Here is a 26,263-nt window from a genome sequence, read left to right as displayed (position 1 = left end):
CCCCTGCCCTTCTTAAAACTCTCTTTTTTGGATTGACTTTGTCTTCTTTTCCTTGCTTACCTCTCCTCTCCTAAGGTACATAAGGATTACCACAATTCAGCCTTCTCATCTTCTGTGTCTACAAACCATTGTATCTGTGCAGATTAAAATTAAATGAAAATCTTCATTATAGTAAGGTACAGAATATACTTGTAGATTTTGTACATGTTTTATTCTCCCCTCCCCCGGCCCTTTACCCCTCCACCCTGGCAGCCAGTTAACCAACTTTTGCCCTTCCCACAGGGTCCATGCATAAGAGAGTATAGACACAGAGCTCTGAATGCCCACCTGGCCCCCCTCATTCCTGCCCCAGGCCCAGCCCATCTTCACTTCCTCTGCTCTAGTTTCGGCCCTTCTTTGGTATTCCTAGTTTGCTACATGCTGTGTCCTACTTGTGCCCCTCCCCCCAGCATTATGTTCAGAGGTCTTTGTGTGCCGTGTCTCAGTCCCATAGTCATGCCAGTAGAGTGCCATATTGAGGAGTAGCCATGGGTTCAGCTCACTCTGGTATTTTGTTCCAGACCTAGAGAGTAATGCAGATGTGTCCAAGGAAGAGCCTGCTCTTACTACCCATTTGGCTGCTTCCTCAGGTGGGGTCTGAGGACATGCTTCCCTTGTTCCTGGCTCTTGTTAATATAGATCCCTCTCACAAAGCCTTCCCCCTCCTAGTGCTTAGGATGCTCAGCCTCAGCACACTGGGCCTGTTGCCCATCCAGACTGCTGTCCATTGGCTTGCTCAGTAAGCCTGAGTAGGTCACATGCATTCTACCCTCTTGAGTTGTAAGTAATAAAACTTTGTTTCCCAGCCAGTGTCTCCTTTGGATCTGAATTCCTGAAAAGTTGAAATGCTGGGTCTTTGCTTTCATAGGGAACTTAGGTCAGTAATGAAACTCTACAATTTCCTGAAAGCAATTCAGCATTCTCTCTTATTCCTGTTCAGTTTTGTGCCTAACTTATTATCCATCTGTGTTGTCTGTCCCAAATATACGTACTGTTGGAAAATCTCCATTACATGTTCATCCAAATGCATGTTAAAATCTGTAAAATGGACCATCTTCATGTATGGTCTTTTCTACTTCAACTTAGGACCTTTCTCTTTGCTGAGAAAATTTAGACCTTTCCTGTGTACTCCTTTTTCCTCCCTTTTCCTCATCTCAGAATCTCGTGGCATTATCCTTCATTCTTTTACCTTTTTACATGTTCACAAGTAAGCCAATTATCCCCTCTTTTTAAGCCAGCCAGCCCTTCTAAAATTCTCTATTTGTGTAAAAGGCAGCACCATTCATCCAGTCTTTCAGGATTATTACCCCCAATCCTCTTCATGTAACACTTTCTGATTTTTTTCTAAGATAAAAGTCAGTATTCTGCTAAACAACAAAACTAATAAAACCTTACATCCTTACCACATTTTTGCAAGTACATTGTACATTCATAAAATTGACTACTCATGTTAAAGTGATTACTTTTACTTTAATTATAATACCAAATACCAAAAGGCCAATTAACTGAGGAACTGAAAACAGTGAAAGAGTACTAGTTTTGGAGTCAGGAATCCCAAGCTTGAAATCCCATTTCTGATGCTTATTATAGCTGTGTGATCCTAGGCAAGTCTTTTAAATTTCTCTTACCTCATTTCCTTTTCTGCAAATAGGGTTAATAATAACAATTTGCCTCACCCCCAGTGTTATTGTGAGGATCAAAATGACATTATAGATGATGAATAAGTTCCCAGAAGGCAGCCTCTTCTTTGAAGTTCTAGCAGTTACCTGTGGGTGCTTACTCCTACTATTGTTCATGAGCCCCATTAATACTGCTTTCCATTAAATATTGTAATGGTGAGGCACCAGGGATGTTATTATTATTATTATTAAAATGTAACCTAAATGGTTTGTGGGTTCACACTGGGTTGAAGGAGAGACAGGACCAACCAGGATAAGGAGACCAGGGTTTATTGCCAAGCTTTTAACTGACACAGGAATGGCAGTTGGCCCAACAGTCACCAGCAAGCAAAAGGTAAAGTATATAACAGTTTAATTGAGGGAAACAAAAATAAAGGACGGGAGAGGGGATTCTACACTTCAAACCTAAGGGCAAACCACAGGGGGCAGGGAAGGACTTCACTACACTATCCTAATGACCAAAGCCAGGCAGGGCCCAAAGGAAGCAGTACTGAAGTCACAGGGAAAGCTCCCCCAAACCTGGTTCCAGCCAGGTTTGGTCAGCTCCGCTAAAGGGCCTGAGGATGGCTTTTAATTGGGGTCTCACAGTAAATCCAAGGATGGTCACAGGATACCAAGAGTCAACTCCACCAGGTGATCCAAGGTACCCAAGTAGGGAGAGTGAGTTTGAAATTCTGTCCACCAGATCACAAACCACTTCCCCACTTGGTGCTGCTCTGCAGGTCTGTTGTCCACTGTTGAAAGTCTTCACCTCTCAGGATCCCAGGGAATCTGGATGCAATTTTTCCCTAACTCTGAGATCCCCCAGGGTTAGCAACAGTTATGTCCCCAACCACTAATGGAGTCTCTCTCAGAGCACAAGCCCCACTTCCTGCTCCTTCATTCCATCTTGGAATCCTCCAGCCCTTCCTGCTAGGTCCAACACTAATACTAAATTAATTGCTAAATAACCCTCACAACAATATCAACTGGTAAACTTAAATTGCTTCTAACAAGACATTTACTAAGATGATATATTAAGAACAGTTGATACAGGACATTTTCCCCATAGCACTGTGGTATACTGCAGAGGTCGGCAAACTTTTTGGCCGTGAGAGCCATAAATGCCACATTTTTTTTAAATGTAATTTCATGAGAGCCGTACAGTGCTCACAGTGCGCACTCCTGTAACAGTACGTGCTCCTGTAACAGCGCCTGAAAAAAAATTGTCTTTATGGCTCCTGCAGAAAGAGCCATACGTTGCCGACCCCTGGTATACTGTGTTATAAATGCACAGAGTTGGTGAGAAGAGTGGGCTCAAACTTAATAGGACAACAGTAAATGCAGAAGGTAACTCATAACTCTTATTCCTTGCGTGTTGCTGCTGTTATTATTATCACTTATCCATGTAAGGATTTTTGGAAACTTTAAAGTGCCATATAAATTCAAGCTATTACCATTACTTTGAGAACTAACCCCAAAGAAAACATAAGCATTCTTTACATTTTATTTAGGAGGGAAATATGATACAGAAATTAGATTTTTTTTTCAGTTTTGCTTAGGGAATCAATGGAGGAGTAATTAGAGTTTCCCCTGGACCTTGTTGGCTAATTAGATCAATATTAATACCGATATTTAATAATTATTATTACTATAATATCAATATAATTATTAATGCTATCAATAATTAGCTCTGTTAAGTTGTATTCCCTAGATGTATTTACTCAACATAAGGATTGCTATAAAGAACACAAGACTGGGTTGAGCAGCTACATAGACAATTTATAATATTTTTTGAACTTTCAAATTCTGTTCATCTATGCGATAAGAATCATTTGATAATAAGAGAAAATATCTTGAGATCTTTGAATAAGCTATGCTTTAAAAGGCAAATTAGAGATAGTAACATGTTTAATATTTTTCAGTTACATTTTGCGTTTATGTTTTTTTATTTGTTATTTTATGTTTATATTTTTATGTTAAGTACCACATGGTTTTGATCAATTGCAGAATTCTTATGCAGGGTAAACCAGTTCTTTGTAATGTTTTAGGATGTTTTATGCTATTTCAAAAGTTAGAGAATTTGCTTTATTCTCTATAAAGAGAATCAGTAGTTGCCAGAGCCTGATATTAACTTAACAACTAAATCAAGATATTAAGTAGGATTGTCATTCATTTATTAATCAAAGTAATTCAATTATGTGTAAGAACAAAATAAAAACATTGCCTTTGATGATATGAATCAAATCCAAAATCAAATGTGCACTTGGTAATTTGAGCTTTTTCTTTCAGTTAACCAAGTATCCACACAAGTAGCAGTTCTCACGCCAGCTATTTCTCCAGGCTTAATAGCTGACCTGGAGGGTTTAAACTTGTCAGCTTCTTCCTCTGTCATCAATGTAAGTAATTTTCAAAACACTTTGATTTAGTAGTGATTTTTAAGCCTCCACATTATAGTTGTTTTCTGTATTAAAAGGCAAATCATCAGTATTGAAACATAATAAAAATTGACCCATAAGAATTTTTAACACTCCCACACTCCTTTTGATTTTATAAAAATTGTTGGATATGTTCTATTAAAAACTTATCCATGTTTAATTCAAATGAAATAATATACATAAAGTATTTTGCCAGTCTTTGGTCTTAAAGTTCTATTATTTTCATGTAGCTATAGGTAGCTTGTGTCTCTTTTCTTGGTACCTGCTTACACATATCCTTTAACAAATTATTTTATGGGCAGTGGCTCTTCTTCCATTTCAATCACTTAGTATAGCTTGGAAATGAGACCTTTTCTGGCAAGGATTTTTTCCCCTCAGTCAACTGTTTTCCTTCTAATCTTAGCTATATTAGATTTGTTTGTGCAAAAACATTACTTCTTTCTGGGAAAGGTCCTAATTATACATATGTACATTCCAAGACTTGAAATGTAAAAAGAAAGGCTTCAAATGGGTATGTAGGTGAGTGAGTGCCAATGTTTTCCCATAAGGGAGAGGAGTTGAAGTTAAGAAAAATGTATTGCTGATTAAGTTGGGAGGAAAATATGAGTCTACTAAATACTCATATTTCTTCGGTGCTAGGTATATTCAAGGCAATCAGACTAAAGGAATCCCTTCACTTCCCTATTCTTTCCTAATGAGAAATAACACTAGCCTATTGCACCAAGCTGTTCTGGAGAATACCTAAATTTAAAGGACATTTTGAAAATATAAATTGCTAAGTAAATGTTTAGTGGTTGCTCAGAGGTATAGAATGTCAAGTAGAAAATCAAGCAAAGAATGTGGTCAAGAAAAAGGTAACAGATATAGAAGAATAGAGATAGAAAGGATGAAAGGGCAAAATGAGCATGAAAAGCTGGCTTTTCCTATCATAATAAGAACTTTTTTGGCAGAAGGAAAATGATTTAGGATTCAGAATTTTTATAAAATTAACTGAAGAAATGAGCATTTCTATGGAAAGTATTTTTAAAACAAATAATTGGATTATTAATTGTTGAGTTGAAGACTAAAATGAACATGAACAATGGGATAAATAAAGGAAAGATAATAAAGTTTTAAACATCTGTGTACTTACTTTATTGCTGCTAGAACATTGCTCCTACAGTTAAAAGAGGAGAAAAATCTGTTTGAGACAGGATAGCACTTGGCAATCTTAATCCTTTTTGGAACCATGTGGTTTGGATCTGGTGCAATTTTCTTTTGTATAGATGCTAAGAAACTTGCTAATCTAGTAAGGAATCTAAGTGATGAAAAGTTAAAGGATGGTTCTACTTTTTGAAAAAATTAAAATTAAAAAAGGAAGATTTCAAGGCAGATGTCAAAAAACAGAGGGAGAAATTGTTTTCAGGTGATTGGAATAGATATAAACAGGAGTAAAATATTAGGTGAAATTTCATTTTCTTTCCTTAGTTGATGGTACTTTATCTTATGATTTTAATTTATACTTGTAGTTTGATTTTTTATTTGATTTTTTATGGGAAGCTAGTGAAGTTAAATTGCATTTCTGAAAGAAAAATAATAAGAATAAGACCTCCAAATACTTCTGTTTTTTAGACTAAATATTGCAGTAAACTGACATCCTTGTCTGCCCTTTTGCTGCATGATCACATCTCCCCAATGTGAATATTATAAGATATGATACTTTATGAACACCACTAACAATAAGGGAACAACTTTATTCTTCCCAAAACATTGATAAAGATAATGGATAAACCCAGTATATGTTTCAGTCTTGCATGGGATGAATTGGCAGTCATCCAGCAGATGTTTCTATAAATGAAGGAACATTTCTGATCTTACTGTTATTTCAGTGAACAGACTGTGGTTAATTTAGTGAATATTTTTTTATTAAAATGTTATTATGCAGGGAGTTTCCAGATTGTAATATATATCAAACCCAAAGAACACCAAAACATCAATCTGTAGATTGTTAGGCTTCTTAGAGAAGGAAAAAAAGAAAACAAATACAAAAAGACAAATTGAATCATTAAACTGATAAATTCCAGAACTTGTATTTGTTCATCTCTGCTATGAAATAGCTTGTCTATTATATAATTGTTGACATCCTATCTTTATATATGGGGCACAGAAAAAGTTAAAGTAGACAAAATTATTTTATTCTTAAAAATTATATTATAATGTATACTGTCAGATAACAAGGGCAGCTAGCTGGTGCAATGGATAGAATCCTGGACCTAGAGTGAAGAATATTCATCTTCCTGAGTTCAGTCTGGCCTGAGACACTTAACTAGCTGTGTAATCCTGGGCAAGTCACTTGACCCCTATTGTGTAGCCCTTACTGCTCCTTTGTCTTAGAACCAATAGTGTTCTAAGACAGAAGGTAAGGGTTTAAAAAGAAAAAGAAAAGAAAAGAAATGACTTATTGATAGTGATTTTCTGTCTCTGAAGATAGATTTAATTTTTTTGTGATAGTTGGTACTTGTCATGTTCAATATCTTCTCTTTTTGAAGAAAATATTAATGGTAAATAAGCAGGAAGTTTCTGTGTAGTTTATAAGCATTAGCTTCTTTTATTTCTACATTCTAAACCATATTTTCTAACATTTTCACTGATCTTCCCTATGCCTGCTTTTTGCATCTTTCACCAAGTATTAAAATTCAGTTTTAGAGAAGATCTTAATGAGTTTGTTTTATTTTATTGGTTTCTTTGGTTTTTACATAACACTCATTTTTATATATTCTTCTTTGACAAGCAGGAGCCTTGAAAATTAAAAGGCTTAGTTATTTAAAAAACAAACAATAAAACCCTTTCAAGTGTGACCAAAAACTAGTAACAGTGTCCATCCCTGGTGAACTTTCAAAATACATAATTCCCACCCATACCCACCAAGAGGAGGGTAGATTGCATTATCTCTTATGGAGTTCTTTGTAGAATTTCATTATCCTTTCATTTTACAAGCAGTGTTGGTATATAAATTGCCTTTATCTTCATGGTGATCTTTTGCTTAAACTTTTCATGGGCATTCCAATAAGAAATGACTAAATATTTCATAATTATGTTTCTTGGAGCTTTTAGATACACAGTGAAAATATCCACTTCTGCACAGAGAACCTGTGAATCATTTAGCTGCAACTTTCTTATATCTTCTAGTTACATTTATAGTGTAGTTATCACTGATAAAATTCAGCTCTATCAGTAGTATGTCAGTTTATAAATTATTAAGACAAAATTCTTTGTGTTGGCAAAAAATATTCTTAAACCACTTGTTTTGCAGAATCAATATTTTTTAAATTGGCAATAGCATTCATTGAATTGAAAGTAAGATATCCTTCAGTGAACCTAAAGATAGATAATTTGCCTTAGAATTATAAACTGAATTCTTTAGCACTTAGACTTCTTAAGTATAGAGCTAATTTATATTGCTCTCTGTCATAACTGGGTAAACTAGATTGTGATTTGTTTAAAAGTAATTTTTGTTTTTAGATCCAGATCCTTGGAGAGTCCCTCTTCCAATTCAGATCAGCTGCACATCTATAATTTAGAATGTGAGAGAATTGCCTGGGGACACTGAGAGAATAAGCAACTTGTCTGTGGTGACCCACACTCTAGGTGTCTGGGAGATATTAAAATTTAAGTCTTCCTGCCTCTGGCTGGGCCCCTACATATTATGCATACATACACATACATATACGTGTGTTCTCTCACCCACATGTGTATGTATATATATTTTTTTCAACCTACTCTTTAGCCCAGAAAAAATGTGATTGTCTTAACTACTTCTCCTTTCTGATCAGTATTCTTCTGCAGCTTTCACCTCTACACAGTATTGTGGGGTCAGCTAGTAGGGCAATATTTTGGGAAGGAACAAGTGGCAACAGCTTGAGTAAACTAGAACCAAGTGACGATATTCTAGAGTTCCCTAGCTTGGATTTCTTCATGGCATATAGTTCGAAATTTCCCATAGAAAAATGCTTTAAAGCTTGGTGATATGACTAAAAATTTTCCAAAGAAACCCTTCAACGAATACATACATCTATTTAGATGATAAAAGAGATAGCACTACTAATTATAATATAACTGAAAGAAAATGACAATTATCTATTGAAGCAGGATCAAATACTCTCAATATAAATTTATTTTCCCCTGTTAAAATAGTAGGATTTTGATTTTTGGTTTTTCCTTTGATTCATTCATACATTTAGCCATTTTATTTTTGGAAAATTTAATAGGAAAATTCTCTGACTACAGGTCCTCAACTTAGCTATACCTTACTGTCTTAGAAAGTTGCCTGGTGGCCTTAAAACGCTAGCATATGGTCACACAGTCTACATACATCTTGAACTCGGATCTTCCTGACTCATTAGTCTTCTCTACTTTGCAACCAAGGCAAACACCATCATGTTAGGAATTGATAACCTAGTAACCCATTCCATCAGTAACTGTGGGGCTTGAATATAGTTCATTTATATTTTAGAATTTCTTCAGTATATTTTTTTATCTTGATTTCTGATGATTTATATCACTTCCTAACAATCAAAAATATAAATGTGTTTTTCTAAATAAAATCTATCTCAAAGTCTTTATAGTAAAGAGGATTACTTTGAAAGAAAACCAACATTTCAGCCTGCTGGTTTGTTGTATGTAGCATAAAATTTTTCATTTTTCTTTACATGAACTGTTGCTAACATATCTTACAGGGATCTTCCCTTTTATTGTGATTAACTTTGTGAATTTACTCCTGTCACAACTGCCAAAACCTCAGGTATCCCCTAGTTTTTCAATGAGGATAGATGACTTGGAAGGGAGCTTCACTGTAGCTAGTCATTTAATAGATTATCTGATAGATATTCACTAAGTATTATAGTTTCATTGTGAATATAGATGATAGAATTGCTTTGAAAAAGTTTGTTTCCTGATATAAAGGGAGAATAGCATATCCTTTTTTATTATAATGTTTGTAATAATTTTACTAAGTTACATCATATGTGCTTAAGCTTAAGGTTTCTAAGAGTTGGAGAGGGAAACTATAAATTAAAATTAAAAATAATTTTGTCATGATAAATTTGGAGAAAATCCTTTATTTGTTCTGATGAAAATGTCAGTAGTCATGGAACTGTGGTAAAAATAATGAAAAATCACTGGCCTGGGTCTGCTTAAATTGAAAACATTTTTTAATTAAAGTTTGACAGCATTTTGTGTCTCCGTTGCCTAGCCACGTCCCATTTTATTCTTTGATTCAGTTCCCTTCGAATTATGAGTTGCTTTAATTTTTCAATTAAACTTTAAAGTATGGCATCTTTTAATTCCTGTATTGCTTCATTGGTTTCAAAGTTAAAACAAACCATCATCACCTTCTCCCCTTGTGAGATTATTTGGGGGCACTAAACTTATTTTCTTGTTTGTGCTTTTTAAAGTTTTATTAATTTTCCATCTCAAGGTTTTTGTTGGTCAGCTATTTGAATTGATATTGGAAAATCTGTGTAGGTCAAGTACCTCATCAACATCTGCTGTTATAATAAAAAAATTATAACAAAAACATTTCCAGCAAGCAGAACTTTAGGTCTGTATGCCTTGACCTGACATTCAGAACTCCCTCTTCTTTGACTGCATCCCATAGCCTACATCTCTGGTTTTATTTTCAGTGGTTCCTTTCAGTTGACACTGTGTTTAAGTCAAACAGAACCAGTCATTATAGAGGCAGAAGGGTGTAATGGAAAAAATCATTGACTCTGGAGACAATAAGTTCAGACTCTGCCTCTGATGCTTCTTGTGTAACTTTGGAAAAGTCACACATTCTCTGGGTCTGTTTCCTCAGTTTGTAAAATGGGTAGGTAGGACTAGATGGTATCTTGAAATGATCCTATGAACATTCCCATCCTTATACCTAAATTAATGTAATTTTCCCTTTTCTTCTTTTGTATCCATCCTGCAAGGGCAAGCTCAGATTCAGATGTACCCTCCTGCTATACATCTGCTTCCCAGCCAGATGCAAAATCTCCTTCCTCTGAAATCACTTAGTACTTTTATCCCTGCTTTGTGACACTTGGCATATTCTGTCTTGCGTTCTTATCATTGGTCAGTTGTGTTCAATTGTATCCAACTCATTGTGACTCCTATGATTCATGTTGTTTTCTTGGCAAAGATACTAAAGTAGTTTGTCATATCCTTCTCTAGTGAATTAAGGCAAACAGGTTAAATGACTTGCCCAGGGTCATACATCTAGTAAACGTCATAGGACAGATTTGAACCCAGGTCTCCCTTACTCCATGCCCAGTGCTCTAATCACTGAGTCACCTAGCTGCCTCCTCTTTATTCATTAGTTTTATTCTCATTTGCTCCCCACTACTCAATTTTAAGAACCTTTAAGATCCTGAGAGTCCATAGGTTAACAGGCTAGCACTCAAAGATCATGTGCTCCAAGGATACTGAGTTCAGAGAACTTAAGTAATTTGCCAACAGTCAACAGGTAATTAAAAGAAAGAACAAGAAGAGGAGGAGGAGGAGCTGGCATTTATTGAATACTTTAATTTTTGCAAAGTTCTTTATATATGCTATATCATTTGCACCTCAAGAACAAATCTGTGAATTAGATATTGCAAGTGTTATTTTACAAACAATTGTGCTGACACTTGGAGTAATTAAATGATTTGACCACAGTAAGTGGATAAAGAGAGCCTGAACTCCACTCTGCCTACCCCCAACCCTTCCCTCTCTGTGCTGCACTAAATAGCCACACAGGATGCATATTTGTTTTACTCATCTTTGTATTCCCAATTGTGTCAATCTCGCTTAGGGCTTTGGGTGAACATAGTAGGAGTTTCATGGTTTTCCACTGAACAGATTGAATGGGAAGGAAGCAATAGTTATCTTCAATGCAACAAATGATTTATTCAGTTTGTTTCCTTTAAAACATGGAAATGATAAAAATCTAAGGCATTCACCAAAATAATTCTCTGCTCTGCCCCACTTTCCTCCAGGTATTTGAAGGATAAAAATGATTAAAAGTGAAGGCTAATATGAAGATGTTAGCTTTGGAAGAGGGTGTATTGTATATTTTTAAAGACTACTGGATTTGGAGTCATAAGACTTGGGCTCAGACCTCAAATCTATTCTTTCCTGTCTTTATACCTTAGCAAAGTCAATTACTCTTTCCTGGAATCCCTTTTCTTATTTGCAAAATAAGGCATTTAAACTAGATGAGCTTTAGTGTGTCTTAAGATTTCTAGATTCTGTGATCCTGTAAGATGAAATATGGACTTTCTTTCCAACTTAAAGGTATTTCTTTTCCTCTATTAGTTAGCAAAATGGCTTCAGTAGAGAAACTTACTAAACATCTGCTCTGTTGCTCACTGAGAATAAGTTTTCTCATACTAAGTTTTAATAAAAAAGAAAAGAAAATTGAAATAAAAATTGTATGCTCATGGAGTTTGTATGGAATAACAAGGTTTGATCAATGTTAAATTAGTGTGCACAGAGAATTAACCCACTCCATTCATATCCAAAGCTGATTGAATTTGTATGAATAACAACACTTTTACTTTTATATACAGTCATTATATTCTTGAATAAAACTTGTTGCTTCTTTTGGGTTCAGATACTTGAAATGCAAAATTTGTTGTTTACCTTCAGCATATCTTTGCTTAATTATGTAATGACTATCAAACAAGTTAATTCATGAAACTCTTTTAGTCTATGACAAAATACCACCAAATTGTTGGCATTAGGGAACCATTCTTAGAAAATGAAAAAAAAATTAATTAAAATTGTTGTGTTCATATTCCTTTGCATGTGATAGACAATGAATTTATGTTGAATTAAATTGTTGAATTGTGAGAGACAACAGGAAAATGGAAAAATTTGTCATGATATTTAAGCAAACTTTTTCCTTTCAAAGGAAGAAAAAATTAATTTAACTGTAAGGCACACGCTGAACTAACACTAAGAAATTAATTTATTACCAGAGAAAGGAGAATGTAGAGTAAAAATAGATAAGTACAGTATATGACCCTAATATCAAAGAAGTGTAGCAACCACTTATCTTAAGATATGTCAGACAGCCTATTATTCAAATCATTCAGCACTGTAATTGCATACAGCTTTTATAAATCCTATCAATAAAGCTTATTTCTCTATATTTGTAACTGCTGTACATTATATTATTAAAGTAATATCGAAGATCCTTCTGACTTTAAATCCAAAGAGGCAAAAAAATTTTCAGCAACTTCTATCCTTAAAGCAGAGATACCTAAATTCAAAGATTCATTAGTTTTTCATTTTCCAAGAACATTTTGTAGAAAACCATAGAAAGCATATATTTTGGCACTCTTATAAAATGAAACTAGTTTACCAGTGATGGATTGGCAGCATTAATTTTAAAATTAGTTCTCATATATTCATGTTCCTTGTACTAAATATATTAATAAGAATGTATCATGAAGCATTTATGAAAATTGTTTGACACATATTTTGAAATTAAATTTTGTTTTCATTGATGAGTAAAATATACCATGTTAGGACCTTCTTCCAGCTAATTGTTTTATAATGTTTATAAGATAGAATTATACTACCTTTCTTAATAAGATGTGGTCATCTTTTTTCTCCAACAGGCCCCTCTTCTTTGTAATGTCAGTTTAAGTAGAATGCTAATAGTATATTAACTTATTATGCTTTTCAGAAAGTCAGAAATTATTCTTGCCCTGCACATATCCAGAACATAGTTAAAATATTTTCCTTTATATACATGTTAATTTTATTAGGTTAACATACAATAGTTTTTTGAAAATTAAATGAATGATTGCTTTAAATCATTTGACCAAATCAATTTTAATACTCTATAATGTTCTTCTTAAATCATAATTTAATTTGTCCCCTATACAGTTTTGATAAACACAATAAAAATCATATTTTTTAATTTTATTTTGCTGTCAATAAAGCTTATCTTCTAAAAATTTAAAGCACATCTTTCTAAAGTAACATTTACCTCCTCACATCTTTAGCAGCTATCAGACATGACATGGGACATATTCATTGACCCTAAAAATTTTCATCAGAATCATGCACTGAAAGAGGGCAGCCCCAGCCAGACAAGAGGCTCATTTCAATTTTAACGGCTGTAATTAAAGGTTAATTCACTGAGTCAGGATTAACGAGGAAAGTACAAATGATAGGCAAGCAGCTGCCTTTATAATACAGGATTAGAACAATGCAATTACAATAAGAATTAGAAAAAATCAACTTCTAAAAAAGGTTCTATAATGAACAAACTGCATTTCTCTGAATTGTAATACCTAAACATAAAAGCACATAATATGATCTTTTTTTTTTATATCATAACGTTCGATTACTATCATGGTACAGAGTATTATATCAAATGCAGTCATGATTGTTGATACTAGTTACTTTGTTCTGTAGATTATAGAAGGAGGATGGAATTTGAGGTTCTTTTGAAATACACAACTTTTCTACAGTTCAAGTTTAATGTTTAAAATACTCTGCTATTGTTGTAAAAACCATTAATTGACCTTTTCCCAGAGTACCCTCTCCTATTTACACATTTTAGTCCAGTGTTCTTAAGCTAGCCTAGCTTTGAAGCCCTGAAATAGATTTAGTTAACACATTGTGTAAGAAATGCATTATTTTCAAAATTATCATGGAATTAATTTTGTAATTATTTCAAGTATAGCTTGAACTTTGGTTAATGTCTTAATAATGTTTAGAACACAGTTTATTACTTTTAAATGAAGTATCCTTCAATCTCAGGTCATGAGTACTAACTTTTATATATAATGAACATTGCTAGAAAACTCCTGACTTTTTTATTCTAGCCTTCTGTTATGATTTGCTGGGTTTTTGAGGCAACCTATTGAAATATTTTTTTAAATTAGCTAGTTGTTAGCTCTCTCAGATATATATCATTTGTCAAAGAATTTAGAAAAAAGTTGTAAACATTTGTGCTTAGAGATGCAAAGAAAATAATTGTCCATCATAAATGCAGGCTGTGGAAAATTCTTTCTTGAAAACTGAGATTCTATAAAAAGGAGTTTGCGTTTTGTCAATCGTTCTTGAACTGATTTGGGGTAATAAATCTGTATGCTGGAGTAAATCTTGAGTATTGATGCTTAGAAGCTAATAATCCAGTAGCATCAGTCCTGGAAAAATATATAGTGCTATTTGAAGATTATGTGGCCTGTGATATGCAAAACCCTATACAACTGTACCATTATTGCTGCAGAAATGAGTTGTAATCATAATACAGATTTGCTTGATAAGATTCTTCCTTTTTTTTTTCTTTTTTGCTAAACTGACAAGACAAGTACTAAACATTTTTTTTGTGTGTGTGTATATATATATACACATACATTGTGGGCTACAGAAGAAAACTATGTAGTTTTTCACTGCTATTTAGATTAACCCAAGCACTGTGTTTGAGGAAAAATCCTCGGACAAGCATGCTGTTTTGAAAAATATTTTGACATTAAGAGCTCCAAGAAATAGTATTTAAGCCCCTTTTGGTGTGGGCAGTTGATAACTTTTCATTCATAATTAGCTCATAGAGAACCGAGAGACATTTCAGGGAAATTGAACTGTCAGTGGGTAGAAACAAGCATTTGACCTCATCACATTGAGTGGGGCCCATCATAATTTGTTCATTTGGTGCCCATCAGCCCAGCCTCATCTCTCATACGGCACCTCGCTGACCTTCCCTCTCCAATTCCGCTCAGTTCAGCTTTAATTATGACTCTGCAGACCCGAAGAAATATTGCAGCTTGCTCTCAAAAACCCTGAACTGCCACTCACCAAAAGATTGGTTTTTAACAGGTAATAAATGCCCAGAGGAAATGGTGCTGTGTCCCCCACACAGAACACAGTAGATTCTTTTGAGGTGTTCTTGCCTCTTAAGTGTTGTCACTTTTGCCTAGTGAAATTTTTATTTTCCAACCACAGTAGGCTTGTGAGTAAATTCGGGGCTCTAGGGAAATTACTAAAGTTTTTTAATTTAGGTGAACTTTTATATGATATTCTCATACACACACATACACACACACACACACACACACACACACACACACACACGTTAGTGACTTGATTAGCTAATGACTTCACCAAAGTAAAAGATATTGACAGTGGAAAAGCATATGTAACTAAAGATTACAGAAAGGCTTTTAATCTACTGTGAAAGTGCTTTTTGACTATTAATTTCTGAAAAGAAAAAAGTTTAAAGCTAACATTGACTTATTCCCTGAGGGAGACTGGTAGATAATAATAATTCCTTCTCTAGCAATGAAATTAATTGTGCTTCTTGAATCACCCAGCTGGGAAATCCTGCTGAGAAAACAATCAGATTCTTTACTAACAACAGTAGTAAAGCCTGAAGTGAGCCTCTAGTTTACCTGTCTCAGGAGGGTATTTTGAAAAGCAACTTGACAGAAGTCAGAGAAAATGCAAGAGGTAAATATAAGACTTGAAAATTTGTGAAATGTCTTTAGTTCTGAATTAAACCCCTGAAGGTTCTCAGTGCAAATAAAAATATTGAAAACTCTAGTCCTATACTGTGTATCCTTGTAGTGAATGTTAAACTGTCAGCAGGATTTTCAGGTCATTTGACAAAAAGGATACAGGTGCAGTAGCTAGCAGTGAAGGTGACTGCTGGTTTCATCAATCACTTTGCCTTTCTTTAAGTTGATACATAATGGACCCCTTCAATCAGCTTCCTTGTTCTTTGTCACTTGTTTAGGAAGAAGAAAAAAAGAGAAGGGTGGAAAGGCTGGACTCTAAAGTCAAGGTTACAAAATGAATTGTTAGTTATTTACTCTGGGTACAAAGGATAAGTCAGGGTGCAAGGGGGCTCTTCAGAAAATGGCGAGTTTGTCAATGGGTGATAATAGGCAGTTTGAAGCTTCTCACAGACCCTGAGCTGTGACAGTGCTTGTCACAGCAGTGACTTTACACAAGAGTTGGAAATTAAGACATTGCTTAGTGACAGAGACACGACATGTGCCAGAAAATGTGTTAATAAGCGTTCACTTTATTTCAAAGGGGTCATCCCAAATGATGTTCCCATGACAGAGTTTGTTTAGCCACAAGAAGAAAGTTGTATTGCAAATAAATTGTGAATATGTAGTTCTATATATGATATTTAATGTTTATATTTCCGCAGAGACTACTGGTATTTACCACTGACTCTTTAAACTTATTGTTCTAATTTCTCGACACAGAAGTTGAATGCTCTTAGTTGATTTTATAGTTAAAGAATTTTGGAAAGCAGAAAGTAAAGCTATCTTATGAGCTCTTAGGGAATCTTCTCTCATTATGTCTTACCACACAAGAACTTATGGATGGAAGAAAAAAAAAAAAGATCAACCTACCAGTGTTGAACATCCAGCTTTTTCCTTTTAAAGAGTTCTTTTAGAGAAAGTGGTTCTTTTTAATTTATAAAAAAGACATGCTACCACTTGGGAAAAGTTCAGACATTTTTGATGGAAAGGAGTTTTTGATAAAAGAGATATTAGGAGCTATAATTCTTATATCTTCTTATATTTGACCTCAGCACAATGTGTGGCCTTAGACTGGTCATTTCATTTTTCATAGATACATTTTTCCATAGTAATGAAGTTTAACATATACCTAAATTAATTTAGAATTAACAGCTTAAAGTGATATATAAAGATTCTTCATTCATATTTCAAAATGGTTATCAGAAAGCATTGGTAGTTGGGTAAAAATTCCTTATTTTTTCTATTCTCTAAAGCCCTACTCCATGCCTTGTAAATTTGAAAAATATGGGTAGAGTTTAGGCAACTTCAAATTTTTTTGATAAAGGATGCGTTCAACTTAATCTTGTCAACTGAATTTGGAGTTGGACAGCCTGAACTCAAATCCTAGCTATACTTCTTAATCTGTGTGTTATCTTGGGTGGTCACATGATCTCTAAGCCCTCAGTTTGCACATCTGTGGAATGGGCAGAGGTGACATTGACCTAGATGACCTCAAGTCCCTTCCCTCCAAATTTATGATTTTATGATTTGCGTAGACTTTTCAAGTTGTGTAAAGAAACAACAACAGAAAACTCTTTAGTATTATGGCTTCCAACAAAAATACCTTTCTCCCCCCCCCCCCCATTGTTAACAAAATGTGGTAGGTTGGCATTATTTATGTATACTTTATTGTATAAATATAACCTATATTTTTTTACACCAGTGATTACTTTTAGAAATATCTTCATAATTTGTTCACAGTATTCACATTGTGTAAAGTATTTGCAAAGCCCAAGAAATTGAAATAAATTTAGCAGGCCGGCCTCATGAGCCTGCTATGTGCACAGAACTTTTAATCACTACAGTTTATAGTGATACAAAATCTGCCTTCAGTGTCTTTAAAGTTTAAGTAAGGATTAGGCTCTTAGACAAATAGAGCTTGAAATAGAAGATGAGGATAAAGAAGAGATATGAATAAAATTCCAAGTGAAAGTTTGAAGAGGGAGGCAGTGAGCCACTGAAAATCTTTGAGCAGAATATGGTATAAGTAGAATGGGGCATTATTTGGGCAAAAAAAGGAAAGGTGAATTGGAGAGATGATAGACTAGAGTCAAAGAGAGATAAAAGGTATGAGTTAAGAGGATTACAGTATAAATACAAAGGAGGGGTCAGGTCTAGCAGAATTATAGTAGTCCATAGGTTTTGATAACTGATGGAGTCCTGGGAAATCAGGGAGCATGAATCAGATGATTCTTAGGTTTGGAGCTTCAGTGACTAGGATAATGGTGATACCGTCAATAAGGAGGGAAATTGGGAGGAAGAGGGGATTTTTTAGGGGAAATGGTGGGTTTGGTTTTGGGTAGAGAGAGAGAGGCTCATGTAAGTGGTTGATTGGAAATACAACATTAGAACTCAAATTTGTGGTTATTTGAGATTGTAATTGAAGACTTGGAACTGGATACGGTGAGATAGCCAAGAGAGAATGTGGAGAGAAAAGACAGACTGAAGAAAGCCATACTTGGTGAGAAGTTGGGGTAGGAGGGTTTATAGAAGGAAGAAGAATAAAATAGGTACGCTTAGAATTAATTGAAAGTATTTTAAATACTTAAGCAACAAAAACTGCGAAGTGATGAGATACACTTTCAAAAGCAAATCAGTCCCTGTTCTCAAAGAATTTATACTCTTTTTTAAAAATTCAGTTTAATTTTATTTTCAATTCCAAATTCTCTCCAGTCTACCTCTCTTCTATCAATTGAGAAAACAAGGGTTTGGGGGAAACTGTTACAAATATATGTAATATCAAGCAAAACAAATTTCTACGTATGCTTTGATTTGTACTTTCTGAGTCTGCCACTTCTCTGTCATAGATGGAAAGCACTTTTTATCATGAATTCTCTGGAACTATGATGAGTTTTATTGTGTTGATCAAAGTTTATCTATGGTATTATCATTATTATAGAAGTTAGTCTCCTGATTCTATTCACTTCACTTTGTGTCAATACATACACATCTCAGTCTTTTCTAAAAACATCCCCTTCATCACTTTTATATAGCATAAATAGCAATCTGCCATATACATATAACATGATTTATTCTCAATTGATGAGTACCCCTTCAGTTTCCAGTTTTTTGCAGCCATGAAAAGAGACGTGATAAATATTTTTGTACATAATGATTCCTTTAACTTTTTCTTGAATCTCTATAGGGATAGATTTAGTAGGGGCATTACAGGGTCCAAAAGTACACGTAATTTAATTAACTGTGTACATAGTTCCAGCTGGCTTTCCAGAATGGCTGAACCAGTTTATAATTCTACTAACAATGCATTATTAGCTGTATTGCCATTTCCTTTTTTGTCAACTGCCAATCTGATGGGAGGTGGTACCTCAGACATTTTTGTTTCTCTATTAGCAATTAGGATTTATTTTTTTACATATGGCTACTGATAGTTTGGATTGCCTCCTCTGAAAACTAAATCATTCTTTGACCATATATCAACTGGGGAAATAGCTCTTAGTCTTATACACATCAGTTAGTCCCAAAATATCTTAAAAATAAGAACTTGCTGCAAATATTACTTTCCACCTAAGAAGCTTATATTCTCATGGTGAAAACAATATGATTAAGAAATGATGGGAAGGGAAGGGAATTATAGTCTGGGAAGACCCAAAATGGTGACTAGAATAACAGGACAGTTCATTGATATATACCCTTTCCATTTGATTATATTATGTATTTAGTTATAATTCTCAGAGAAAGAAATGGAATTCAGGAAAGGAGGGTATACTTTCTGAGGCTGGACAAAAAATGACTTGAGTAAAGGAGAAGAAACATGGTCCCAAGAAAATGATTTCTGCTTGGAGATTAAAGCCGTAGCTGCAGTGATTGGATGGATAATGACCAGGACTGGTCATATGGGTAGAACTAGACAAGATTAGTGCTAAAGAAGCTGAGAAGAGACAGTATTTGTCAGAGGGAGAAGCTGCTGCTGGTCCACATTGCCAAACGTTGCATAGTGGAGAAGAGGACTGAGAAAAGGCCACTGGATTTAGGAACTACGAGGTTATTGGCACCCTTGGAGAGAAGGTAGTATCAGTAGACTAATGACAGAAAATAAATTGCATGTAGTTGAAGAGTTAATGGATATGGGGAGGAAACTGAGTCAGTAAGGCCAATGTACCGAGGTGATTTAGACCTAGGTAAAAATGTGAAGTTTTTCTTCAGTGTTCTCCCTTCCTGTTTTCAACACTCTCTTACCTAGGCCATCCTGTACACCACTGGTTCCCAAACTTTTTTGGCCTACTGCCCCCTTTCCAGAAAAAATATTACTTAGCCCCCTGGAAATTAATTTTTTTTAAATTTTAATAGCAATTAATAGGAAAGATAAATGCACCTGTGGCCATCACCACCCTCCTGAATCGCTGCAGCACCCACCAGGGTGCAGTGGTGTCCACTTTGGGATTCACTGCTCTACACACTTCCTCTCTAACAAGGTTTGTGCAGGTTGGGCCTTTTTTTGCTTCTCCTCTCTCTCAGACCATGCAGTTGAAACTGATATCCTTTCTTTCAACCCCTCAGGACTCAGTGTCAGCTGGGTACTTTGGTAGAATGATGATTTCATTTATGTGAGTACATCCTTGGCTCATTACAGGCCCCTCTGCTTCTCCTCATCATGTGTGCTACTTGTTCATGTTTTCTAAGAAAATTACAATACTACCTTATATATTTTATTTTTGTTGTTCAGTCATTTCAGTTATAACTGACTCTTTGTGACCCAAAATACAGAGGAAGGAACAAGTTTAGCAGAATTATAGTAGAGTCAGTAGCCCCATTTGAGGTTTCCTTGGCAAAGATATTAGAAAGCTTTGCCGTTTCCTTCTCCAGCTCATTTGACAGATGAGGAAAATGAGGCAAACAGAAATTAAGTGACTTTACCAGGGTCATAAGCTAATAAGTGTCTGAATCCTAATTTGAATTCAGAATTCAAGTCTTCCTGACTTCAGGCCCAATATTCTATCCACAGCTTCCCTAGATGTCCTTCATATGTTACAGCCCTTACACAAAGTACTTTTCCATGACTCAATTCAAGGGGCAGTTTATACTAACATGGAAGAGCGAATCTTCAAAATTGTAAGTGTATTTTTAATAAGACCTTACTAAGACAATTCCTCATCTTTTATAGACTTGTTATTGTAACAAATAGCAATGATAAATAATAAAAATGGTTGGAATTTAAGACTAGTGAGGTAGATACTTGGGCACTAGCAGATAACAAATGTTACTAATCATAGAGTAAAGATGATGATGATGATGATGATGATGATGATGATAATTGACATCCATATAGCCTTTTAAGGTACTATACATACTAATTCAGATTCATTATCTCATTTGATCTACACAACAGCAGTACAAGTTAAGTATTACAAATGATAGCCTCGTTTTACAAATGTAGAAAGAGAATTGCAGAAAAGATAGACATAGATTTAGAGCTAAGAAGGCGAGGGAAGTCATATAATCCAAGTCCCTCATTTTACAGATTAAAAAATTGAGGTACATGGAGTTAAATGGCTTGCCTGAAATCACACAAGCATTAGGAGGCAGAGCAGGGCAATGAGATGCATACATGAATGAAATTAAAGCATTTACCCAGGATCCAGTGGTTGCATAAATTTGGAAGGCCAGATTTTAATCTTAACTCTTTCCAACTCCAAACCTAGCATTACGGGTAGTTTCACAGGATGTAGTTGGCCATCTACTTTCACTTCATCTCTAATTTGTTGAAACATGAAAGAATAGGTGATAAACTCCCTGAGAGCAAGAACTGTGTCTTTCATTGTGTCTATATCAATATCTATCAAAATAGTCAATAAATATTTAGTGAAAACTATAGTCGATAGGAGAGGAATTTATGAGTCAACAAAAGTTGGAAGAACATTATGATTTGTAAAATATATAATTTTGAGTACATTAAATTGAAAAGTTTTTGTACAAATAAAACAAATGCTGCCAAGATTAGAAGGAAAACAAAAAATTTGGAGAGCTTTATAAAGAGCCTCTTGGAGGGGACTTATATGTAAAATATAAAGAGAATTTTGTCGTATGTATAAGAATTAAGGACCATCCCCCAATTGATAAATCGACAAAAGACGTGAACAGTTTTCAAATGGAATCAGAGTCATGTGTAGTATATGGAAAAATGCTCAAAATGACTACCAATTAGAGAAATAGAAACCAAAACAATTCTGATATACAATCTTACACCAGTTAGACTGGATAAAATTTTAAAAGGGCAAAATGACAAATGTTGGAGGAGATGTGGAAAAAGACAGGGACACTAATAAACTTTTGGTGGAGCTGTGAATAGATCCAACCATTTTGGAGAGTAATTTAGAATTATACTCAGAGGATTATATATAGCCAAGAAGATCAGGGGGAAAGGAACCTATATGTTCTGAAATATTTATAGCAGCTCTCTTTGGAGTGGCAAAAAAATGTAAATTGAGGGGATACCCATTGGTTGGGGAACAGATAAACAAATTGTGGAATATGATGGCAGTGAAATACTACTGTACTGTAAGAAACAATGATCAGGTTAATTTTTTAAAAACTTGGAAAGAACTTCTTGGGATAATGAACAGCAAAATAAGTAGAACCATGAAAATACTATAGATTTAATACTTAATACTTGTGAATGTTACTTCTAGAGGATGAACCAAAAAATAGAAACATGAAAGATATAATTTATACATACATATCCGTCTCCCAGATGATGCCTTCTATGGTGTGGGGAGGGGAATAAGGGCTGAGCCATTCGTAAATAAATTCTAATAATTAAAAAAAAGAGAGAGAAAAAACAAAACCATAGCATCTCTACCCACTCAGAGTATCCCATACAAATAATCCACCAAGCATTAAGTGCCTATTATGAATCAAGCACTATGCTATTTGTTGGGGTTAAGGAGCACTAAGAATGAATCAGTCCCTATGCACAAGGGACTTTCACATAAGGAAGAAGGAAATTAGCAGTTAGGATCAGGAAAGGCCTCACATAGGAAGAAGTTGTTAAGCTACATCTTGAAGGAAAGGAAGGATTCTTGAATGACAGTAAAAAGGAAAGAAGGACATAGAAAGCTTAGAGGATGACCAGCACAAAGACCTGAAGATGAGAGATGGAGTGTTATATGTGAAGATCACAGAGAAGACCATTTTGACTGAATCACTTGAGTGCAGGAAGTAGACTCGGGTACAACTGGTTGGAAAGATATAAAAAGAGTTGATATTGAATAAGTATTTTTATAATGAAGAATACTACCTCATGGTTGGCTGTCATTTTTCTTAAATTCTTTTATACTTAAATTCTGTCAGAAGCTCTATAGCTGAGAAAAATATGTTTTGAATTAATAATTTTTTATTTTATTTTTAATTTATTACTTTTTCACTTATACCTTATCATGCCTTGATTTTTTTTAAAAAAACCAAGTGTAGGACTGTACTTTTGTTCCTATTAAATTTGATTTTATTAGATTTGCCTCAATGTTGGATATGGATCCTGTCATCTGACAGATTGGGCAGTTTTTCCTAGGTTCGTGTCATCTATTTGATGATGTTTTTGTTTTTCTTTAGCTCAGAGTGAGTGTCTGTGAAGTACCATCTTCTCTCATAAAGAGGGCTAACAAATGGCCATGTTCCCACAGGACCTTCCAAGGCTATGACCTGACTAAGTCTCTGAAAGTCTTTAACATATTGAGAAGACATAGGATTCAGTACATTCATCCACAGCCCTCTGCATTGGGAGTGTCAGCAGTAGCTTAGGGACTTGTTGAGAACCTCACCTTACACAAATATGACCCAGTTAAAAGTAAACTGCATGTTTAGTTAGGAGGAAATTACTAAATTCTGCTAATTCAGAGTGTAAAAGGGTGATATAGGGGGTGGGACCAGATGGTTATTAGATCAGGCCAGTTTTAGAAGATAACACACACTGACCACTCAAACAGTAAATAAAAGGTAATTTTGATTGAAATTGAAAGGGAAAAGTTAGAAGGAATTTGGATGGCCCTGATACTAAATCCCCCAAATCTAAATGTCCTGTCACCAAGAGTCTTCACAGAGTTTGAGCTCTAATCTCACCTAAATGATCTAATATCCCAGTCCCTAATCTAGATAAGTCTGCCCTAAATCAACCTCCCCCCCACCCCACTTAGATGGTGTTGAAGGTAGTGGTCTGTGGCAAACTTGACAGGGCCCAGGGAGAGGTCCTGGATCCAAAAGGACCCAGACCTGATCTTACAAACATATGTCAGATGGTTCAGGATCAGCAGAAAACACAATAGATAACAGCAGGGCAGCAAGCAGGATAGGGAATCAGGATAGTATAGGGTAGTATCAGTCACTAAGGAAAAGCAGCCAGTCTCTCCAGGTCACACCAGAAAAAGACAGCCCAAACTTCAATTAACTGTCTGATCCCTACTTTTACCTTCTAGAATTCTCTCCCTGTTGGTCTCATGCCTCTGCAAACTTCCTCTAACCCTCTCTTCCTTATAACAATAGTAAGATAAAAGTAATCCATAGCCTTCTTTACAGTACTTGTAGTAGCTACTTCACAGAGTTGTGAGAAAAGTGTTTACAAAAGTTAGAGCCCTGAATAAATCTGTTGCCATCATTTAATAAACCTCCATTGTTTCCATCTTTTTCTACATATATTAGAATTCTAAGATGATTGATAATTCCCTGCGTATCCATATTGGTCTTTTTAGACAACTTCTTCCTCCACATTGAAATTGTTGTACCTCAGGCCTTCTGAGCTTCATTTTTGATAACTGCCAATTATTCAGGGTCTGACTTCCCATCTAGTTTTTAGACCATTGGATCTGAGGGTCTTCTCTTAATGTATCACAAGTTCTAAGACTGAATGGGTCAAATGAACCATGTTCTCTATCGCCATCCCAGACTGGAGCACAAGGGTATGGTAGCAGCAAAGAAAAGAATGTCATTTACTGCTGCAAATCAATTATGGACCAGAGGTAGATTTTCTGCCACCATGCTTTCAGCTACCTGGAGAAATCTGAGAGTAACAACAGACTCTCCCTCAGGCTGCAAATCTGCTATTAAGGAAGACATTATCCTCAGTGATGGTATCTAATGGCAATCATTTTGTATTTTATATCCCACAGACCCTCTGCAAACAAAATGTGATTAAAAAAAAATCTGGAGGCGCTCACCTGAATGTATGGGATTCCTTGTTAACATACCCATTTAAGGATTCTATATAGTATTTCAGCTTTCACCTATAGATCATGGAAAATATGGCCCATTTTCCACAAATACACAAGAATGTCCTTTCAGTCAATGCAAAATTGAAAGTGGTTGGGCACCTATTAAGAATCCAGTCACTGAAACTACTTTCCCGAAGGAATTCAAAGAGAAGAACAGATATCAGAAAGCTGTCTATAAGACCAGAAGTGAAATAGTAGCATGGTGGTATCTAAAACCAATAGAAGAATTCTCTACTAAATTCTGCCCTCAGGGGGCTTGCTTTCAAGGAAGTCCTTTAATTTCTCATGACAGTTACTTGTTTGGACCTCTCCTTTATATTTAAATAAGCTAATTTATATTGTTGTTATTGTATTTTCCCTCATAGATTGTTAACTCCTTATGACTAGGATCTATATTATTTCACTTCTGTTTCCTCATTCTTAGCATAGTATTTTGCATTATAATAGAAGCTCTAAAAAGAAAACTTATGCTTGTTTTAATTGATAGGGGAAAAGAAAAAAATATGCTGAACTTGCAGCAATGTTAATTGAAACTAAAAGCTAGATTTTTCATAAATATGATGGAAAGTTGGCTTTAATGGCATAATTCACATGGAAGTTAGGCTTTTATCCATGAGACAGATAAAGTTGAAATGATTTAGTTATGACTTTTGTAAAACTCCCTTTGCTCTCAGGTGGCTGATACCTTAAATAGACATTTAGAGGAAATAAGCAAAAGGTACCACAACTAGATGAAAAGGTGGGTGGACCATATCCTATGTGGAAATGTTACTATCTTCCTTAAGGATTAGATTTATTTCTGGACAGTGACCTTTTAAAAAGCAATGCATCATTTTCTATCCAACAAATGCCTGCCACAACCAATAATATGTTGGCATGTCCATTTTTCGGCTTACAGTACAAAATAAATGAAAGCCAAGGACATTACAATTGGGAGGGAAGGAAGACTATTATTTAAAAGGCTTTTAAATGATGTCACTATATATTCTTTTAACAACATCCTCTAAAAGCCTTTCAAAAAACAGTCCCTTCCTCCCACAGTTGTTAACAAAGACTGCACTGGGAACTGCTCTTTAAAAGGCTGTTAAATGATGATCCTATATTTTGTAACATCAACATCATTTAGAAACCTTTTAGAGAGCAGTCCTCTTCACCCACAACTAGTAGAAAAAACATACTTGGAGGGGGAAGGGAGTACTTTTAAAAGGTTCTAGGATGATGCTGTCAATAAATATGACAATATTGTTTAAAAAGCCTTCCCCCAATGGTGATTCAGCTTTTTGGCATGTACTTTCAACCTGATTGACCTTATGTTATCTGACAATATTGATAGATGTGTATTAAAGAGTAACTTGACT

At 35.0% G+C, this 26,263-nt stretch overlaps 1 protein-coding gene across 2 annotated transcripts in view; it reads left to right on the top strand.

Annotated features, from left to right (window-relative positions):
- Positions 1 to 26,263, top strand: part of AP3B1 (adaptor related protein complex 3 subunit beta 1) — a 370,907-nt gene that overhangs the window by 279,368 nt on the left and 65,276 nt on the right. For both annotated transcript variants that reach the window (XM_044663208.1, XM_044663200.1), the window contains exon 22: positions 3,990 to 4,096. In XM_044663208.1, coding sequence (XP_044519143.1) covers positions 3,990 to 4,096 — 107 coding nt within the window. The remainder of the gene's footprint in view (positions 1 to 3,989; positions 4,097 to 26,263) is intronic.

Source organism: Gracilinanus agilis, chromosome 1 (assembly GCF_016433145.1).
Source record: "Gracilinanus agilis isolate LMUSP501 chromosome 1, AgileGrace, whole genome shotgun sequence".
Lineage (NCBI taxonomy): Eukaryota > Metazoa > Chordata > Mammalia > Didelphimorphia > Didelphidae > Gracilinanus > Gracilinanus agilis.
Note: the sequence above shows the minus strand (reverse complement) of the source record. Positions and strands in the feature narration are given on the sequence as shown.